At 64.6% G+C, this 6,600-nt stretch overlaps 1 protein-coding gene across 1 annotated transcript; it reads left to right on the plus strand.

The window, feature by feature from the left end:
• Nucleotides 1-1,505: 1,505 nt before the first annotated feature.
• ANPEP (alanyl aminopeptidase, membrane) lies at nt 1,506-6,594 on the plus strand. Its single transcript, XM_010717671.3, has 20 exons — nt 1,506-2,098; nt 2,313-2,455; nt 2,525-2,661; nt 2,738-2,864; nt 2,953-3,107; nt 3,179-3,292; nt 3,606-3,749; nt 3,839-3,904; nt 4,026-4,091; nt 4,242-4,414; nt 4,510-4,586; nt 4,677-4,810; nt 4,882-4,937; nt 5,023-5,170; nt 5,251-5,342; nt 5,498-5,608; nt 5,690-5,857; nt 5,928-6,068; nt 6,189-6,270; nt 6,400-6,594. Exons 1-20 carry the CDS (start codon nt 1,506-1,508, stop codon nt 6,556-6,558), a joined length of 2,886 nt encoding a protein of 961 aa, XP_010715973.1. The 3' UTR covers nt 6,559-6,594.
• Nucleotides 6,595-6,600: the final 6 nt, after the last annotated feature.

The following is a 6,600-nucleotide window of genomic DNA, read 5'->3' on the forward strand; positions in this document are numbered from 1 at the left end:
GAACGGAGCGCGGTGTGAGCGAGGGCTCCGGGAGGGGCACGGGGAGACGGAGCGAGAGGGCAGCTCCGGAGGGCTATGGGGTGTGCGCGGGGGGCTGTGGGGTGAGCCCCTGTCTGCGCGCCCCGGGGCCGGAGGTGTCGCGTCCGTGCCCGCCCGTCGGGCGATGTTTGCGGGTGTGCAAGCGGGGGGGCGGGCGGAGCTGGGGAGAGCTGGCAGAGGTGAGAGGAGTGCGGGGCCGAATGCCCAAAGTGCGGTGCCGAAATCTCTGCGCGGGGGGCACAGCTGCACCCCCGGGCTCCAGGCAGCCCCCCCAGCCGAGGTTCAGGGTACGGTGTTCTCCGACGCACCGCCTTTGCAGGGCAGTGTGTATGGTGGAGCCGCGTGGGGCAGGGGATGTGCAGGGAAGTGGTACTGCTCCTCAGCCTCAGAGATGTGCACCTGGGAGCTGCTGGGCACAGATCACAGCGTTCGGCACACCTGGGAGCTGCAGTGCCCTGAGGACACCGCTCAGCCTCTGCCCAGCTTTGCCCTTTGTTCCTGTACCTCTGCCAGCTGTACCAGCCCAGGTCGCGCTGCTGGAGGTATCAGACCTTGGGAAAACAAGTTTCTATTCCCAGTGTGAGGTGCACACAGTGTTTCCTCTTCCCCACCTTGCCATGCATGGGGACTCTGCTCCTTTGTCTTTGGCTGTGCCCATGGGAGCCCCGAGCAGAGTTCGGGGGGCTTTGCCCAGTGTGCTTGGGGCTGCTCTCCCATGTTGGCAGGTGCACGAGGAAGGTGTGTCCTGTGCCACTTGCAGTGCACCTGGCCCAATGCCTTTGCTCAGCTCCCAGCTGGGAGGTGCAGGCCAAACTGAGCCCCCAGCCCACCAGCATTCTCCCAGCTGTGTGCTGTGCAGGTCGGGATCCGCAGCTCAGGGGGCACATGGGGAGCTGCTGGGCACGTGCCAGGCTGTGCGGGGTTCATGAGTACTGGAGTTTGAACTCCCAGCGCACACCTGTTAATGCAGCCCTGGACTTTGAGAGGGCTGCGGGCAGGGGAGTTCCTCCCTGGCTCTGAAGACCCCCAGCTGCGATGCCATGCTCTCCCTGCCTGCACAGGGAGCCATGGCTGTGCCCATGCTGGGGGCCAGCACCCACCCTGCTGCACCGCCTTCCCTATGGTGAGGTGAGGATGTGGCTGCTGGCTGTGACCCCGCTCTGTCCCTCCTTTTGCAGGGCCACACCAGTGCCCTGGAGGGATGCCAGGAGCCCTGGCCCGGAGCCATGCCCGCTCCTGTGCTGCCCATCCCTGGTGGTGCAACCCTGAGCTCCCGTACTGCCCCAGTGCTCGGGATTAGCACAGCTGTGGTGCGGGGAGGTGGGCGGGTGGAAGGCTCATTCTGAGCCTCACGGTCATTTAATTGTTCACCCATTAACTTGGACTAATAAACCCTGCGGGAGCAAGAGGCTAAAAGCTGTGCCAGCCCAGCACAGCTCCTCTGCACACCGCTCCGCAGCCTCGCCATGGCAGCCGGCTTCTTCATCAGCAAGAGCGTGGGCATCGTGGGCATCGTGCTGGCGCTGGGTGCCGTGGCCACCATCATTGCGCTGTCTGTGGTGTATGCACAGGAGAAGAACAAGTCGTCAGGAGGCAGCGGCAGCACCGACACCACCACCACCGCTGCCAGCACCACCACTGCGCCCAACAACCCCTGGAACCGCTGGCGGCTGCCGGCGGCGCTGAAGCCGGAGAGCTACGAGGTGACGCTGCAGCCCTTCCTGACGCCCGACGCCAACAACGTGTACATCTTTAGGGGCAACAGCAGCGTGGTCTTCATCTGCGAGGAAGCCACCGACCTCATCCTGATCCACAGCAACAAGCTGAACTACACGCTGCAGGGCGGCTTCCACGCCTCGCTGCATGCGGTGGACGGCCCCGCACCGCCCGCCATCAGCAACACGTGGCTGCAGACCGACACGCAGTACCTGGTGGTGCAGCTGGCCGGGCCGCTGCAGCAGGGCCAGAGCTACCGCCTCTTCAGCAGCTTCACCGGGGAGCTGGCCGACGATCTGGCTGGATTCTACCGCAGCGAGTACACCGAGGGCAACGTCACCAAGTAGGTGCAAGGCCGGCGGGGAGGGGGCACGGCGCTGCGGGGTGAGGTGGCCGTGGTGCCAGGAGCCCCTCCATGAGTGCGGTGTGCCTGTGTGCGCGCGTCCCTGTGAGCGGGCAGGGTGAGCGGAGGGACTCTGGCTCCTCGTGGGATGTCAGCCCCTTGGCAGAGGGGACGGAGAGCCCGGGCGCCGCGGTGCTGATGGGTTCGCTTGCAGGGTGGTGGCCACCACGCAGATGCAGGCCCCTGACGCGAGAAAAGCCTTCCCCTGCTTTGACGAGCCGGCCATGAAGGCCGTCTTCACGGTGACGATGATCCACCCCTCCGATCACACGGCCATCTCCAACATGCCCGCCAACAGTGAGTGGGGTGGGGGGCTCTGTGCCGGGCGGGCGGGCGGGCGGCTGAGCCGCTCCTTGCTCCCCACAGACACCTACCAGCTGGAGATGGATGGGCAGAGCTGGAACGTCACCCAGTTCAACCCCACGCCCAAGATGTCCACCTACCTGCTGGCCTTCATCGTCAGCCAGTTTGACTATGTAGAAAACAACACTGGGGGGGTGCAGGTGAGCTGAGCACCGTCCCGCGCACCCGGGGCACAGCCTGGGCAGCAGCTCAGCCCGGCACCCTCTCTCCTCTCAGATCCGCATCTGGGGCCGCCCCACAGCCATCGATGAAGGGCAGGGCGAATACGCACTCCAGAAGACCGGACCCATCCTCAGCTTCTTTGAGAGACACTATAACACGGCATACCCGCTGCCCAAGTCCGGTGGGTGCGGGGGGCGTGGGGCCGTACTGTGCTTCTGGCAGCTGCTCCAGCTGTGGCCAGGTGCCAATGGCACCTCTCTGTCCCCCAGATCAGGTCGCCCTGCCCGACTTCAATGCGGGTGCGATGGAGAACTGGGGACTGGTCACCTACCGGGAGAACTCGCTGCTCTATGACAACGCCTACTCCTCCATTGGCAACAAGGAACGGGTGGTGACCGTCATCGCCCACGAGCTGGCCCACCAGGTACCTGCCGGGCCCCTGCTTGCCCCTGGAGCCACAGTGCCCTGCTGACAGGGCGCTCTACTCCTCTGCAGTGGTTTGGGAACCTGGTGACGCTGCGGTGGTGGAATGACCTGTGGCTGAACGAGGGCTTTGCCTCCTACGTGGAGTACCTGGGCGCAGACTCAGCAGAGCCCACCTGGAACATTGTGAGTGCTGGTACCAGTGACACAAGGCATAGGGCATGTGTATGGGATGTGGGGCATGAGTATGGGACTCGGGGCACATGTGCGGAGCGCAGAGTAGAGTTATAGTGTACAGAGCTTGGGTATGCTGTGTAGAGCACAGGTATGGGATATGGGCATGTGTCTGGGGCCTGGAGCATGGGTGTGGGGCACGAGGCACGGGAGACAGGTATGTGGCACAAGGCATGGGCGTGGGGCACGGATATGGGGCAAGGGCACAGGCACCCCCTGCTGCCCTGCTGCAAGTGCTGCGCTGATGGCTGCACCGACCCCGCAGAAAGACCTGATGGTGCTGAACGAATTGTACACGGTGATGGCGACCGATGCCCTGACCACCTCCCACCCGCTCACCTTCCGTGAGGATGAGATCAACACCCCAGCACAGATCAGCGAGGTCTTTGACAGCATCGCCTACAGCAAGGTGGGTGCTCAGCATCGGGCGCGGGCTCCGGGAGCGCGGGGTCCCCGGGCGGTCGCTGTGTGCTCAGAGCCTCACTGCTGTCTCCGCAGGGAGCGTCGGTGCTGCGGATGCTCTCTGACTTCCTCACTGAAGACGTGTTCAAGGAGGGGCTGCAGGTGAGCTGGGGGTTGCTGGGCTGTGTTGTGGTGCATGTGGCTGTGGCAGGCGGTCCCTCCCTGGGGCTCCACGGAGGTCCTCTGCCCCTGCCCACCCAGCTCTCCTCGTGCTCTCCTGCAGTCTTACCTCCACACCTTTGCCTACGGAAACACAGTGTACACAGACCTGTGGGAGCACCTGCAGGAGGTATGAGCAGAGTGGGCTGCTCTCTGTGCTGTCCCACCCTCCCCGCCCCCTCAAGGTCCAGTGGCTGCATTCTCCCTTGGGCGAGGGGTTCAGTTCCTGCATGGGGCTGGGCCCCACAGCACCAGGGAACACCGCCAACACCTCTCGCAGGCTGTCAACAAGAACAACGTGCCTCTGCCCGACACCATCAGTGCCATCATGGACCGCTGGACGCTGCAGATGGGTTTCCCCGTGGTGACTGTCAACACACTCACTGGCAGTGTCAGGCAGAGCCACTTCCTTCTGGACTCCAACTCCACAGTGGAGAGACCTTCTGTGTTCAAGTGAGTGGGGCTGGGACGATGGTGCTGTGGAGTGCGGAGGGGATGGGGGGAGTGGGTGGTGAGAAATGGCTGTTGGTCTCGTGTCCCCTGCACAGCTACGCCTGGATTGTCCCCATCACCTGGATGACACCTAGCAGAACTGGGGACAGGTATTGGCTGGTGGACGTCTCAGGTATGGTGCTGGGGGTCTGGGCCGGGGGCTCACTGCCACCCCATGTGCTGGTGGGCTTGGGGTAGGAGCAGACCCCCTCTGCCCTCACAGACACCAACAGCAACTTCAGTGTGGGCAGCTCCACCTGGCTCCTGCTGAACCTCAACGTCAGCGGCTACTTCCGCGTCAACTACAACCAGGAGAACTGGGATCAGCTCCTGCAGCAGCTCTCCAACAACCACCAGGTACGTGGGACTTCCATCCCACACACCCCACGCTGTCGCTGCCCTGTGGCACCAGCTCTGCTCTCCCCCAGGTCATCCCCGTCATCAACCGGGCGCAGATCATCGACGACGCCTTCAACCTGGCCAGGTGAGCAGGGCGGCTGGGCGGCACCCGCTGGGATGCACGGCACGGGTGGCGCAGGGATCTCCATGCTGCCATCTCCCCGCTGCAGGGCACAGCAAGTCGACGTGACGTTGGCACTGAATACCACGCGCTTCCTGAGCGGGGAGACGGAGTACATGCCTTGGCAGGCAGCACTCAACAACCTGCAGTACTTCCAGCTGATGTTCGACCGCAGCGAAGTGTTCGGGCCCATGACGGTGAGCGCAGCCCCAGGGGGTGCTGAGGGCCGGGGGTTCTGTGGGGGCTGTATGCTGAGCCCTGCCCACCCGCCCTGCAGAAATACATCCAGAAGCAAGTGACGCCGCTCTTTGAGCACTACAGGACTGTCACCAACAACTGGACGACCATCCCCGTCAACCTGATGGACCAGTGAGTGCCGCAGAGCTCTGGGCCACCTGCTGCCCTGTGCGCGGTGCGGTGCTCACTGCAGTGTGCTCCAGGGGGGATGCGCAGCCCCCCATGTGGCCAGTGGGTACCGGAGGCTGTGCACCCATCCCAGCCCCGCGGGCTGCTCTCTCCCCCAGGTACAGCGAGATCAATGCCATCAGCACAGCCTGCTCCTACGGCATCGCTGAGTGCCAGCAGCTGGCCACCACGCTCTTCCAGCAGTGGAAGCAGAACGTCAGCAACAACCCGTGAGTGCTGCAGTGCCGTGGCTGGGCACAGTGAGGCTGGGCACAGTGAGGGCTCCGTGCTGAGACATCTCTCCCCGACAGCATCACCCCGAATCTGCGCTCCGCCATCTACTGCAGCGCTGTGGCCACGGGCGGTGAGGAGGTGTGGGACTTCATATGGGAGCGCTTCCTCGAGGCTCCCGTGGTGTCCGAGGCCGACAAGCTGCGCACGGCCCTGACCTGCAGCACTGAGACCTGGATCCTCCAGCGGTGGGTGCGGGGCTGGGAGGGCGCACGGCTCTGCCCCGCAGCCTCTCACCTGGCAGCTCCCCCCACCCAGGTACCTGCAGTACACCATTGATCCCACCAAGATCCGCAGGCAGGATGCCACCTCCACCATCAACAGCATCGCCAGAAACGTAGTGGGGCAGCCGCTGGCCTGGGACTTCATCCGAGGCAACTGGAAGACACTTTTTGGCCAGTGAGCACTGCACGGGGCGGGGAGCAGCAGCAGCAGTTGCCTGTGTGCCGGGGGGAGGACACCGGGCAGCTCCAACGCGGGGCAGCACTGTGCCCCGCAGCCATCTGTCCCCTCCCCCAGGTACGGCGGCGGCTCCTTCTCCTTCTCCCAGCTGATTTCAGCGGTCACCCAACGCTTCAACACGGAGTTTGAGCTGCAGCAGGTGAGAGGCTGCCAGCAGGCACCTACACCCGGGTCCCTCTGTCCCTCCGAGCCCTGCGTGTGCCCTGCTCTGGTTGCCGTCGCGGGGTGCTCGCCGCGCCGCCCCAGCCCTTCTGTGCCCCCCTCGCAGCTGGAGCAGTTCAAGGCAGACAACCAGGACATCGGCTTCGGCTCGGGGACGCGCGCCCTGGAGCAGGCGCTGGAGCGGACCAGGACCAACATCAACTGGGTGAAGGAGAACAAGGAGGTCGTGCACGCCTGGTTCCGAGCCGAGACCGCCTCCAGCTAAGCCTGCTCTGCTCACCGCCGCGCCGCGGGGCTCCGCTGCCGC

Source organism: Meleagris gallopavo, chromosome 12, assembly GCF_000146605.3.
Source record: "Meleagris gallopavo isolate NT-WF06-2002-E0010 breed Aviagen turkey brand Nicholas breeding stock chromosome 12, Turkey_5.1, whole genome shotgun sequence".
In the NCBI taxonomy this organism is placed as follows: domain Eukaryota; kingdom Metazoa; phylum Chordata; class Aves; order Galliformes; family Phasianidae; genus Meleagris; species Meleagris gallopavo.

Bases quoted from the DNA above. Each gene is read 5' to 3' on its own strand.
- ANPEP (XM_010717671.3), top strand. From the start codon at position 1,506: ATGGCAGCCGGCTTCTTCATCAGCAAGAGCGTGGGCATCGTGGGCATC. The intron at 5,171-5,250 runs GTGAGCGCAGCC...CCCGCCCTGCAG, and splicing joins AAGTGTTCGGGCCCATGACG to AAATACATCCAGAAGCAAGT. The intron at 5,343-5,497 runs GTGAGTGCCGCA...TCTCTCCCCCAG, and splicing joins CCCGTCAACCTGATGGACCA to GTACAGCGAGATCAATGCCA.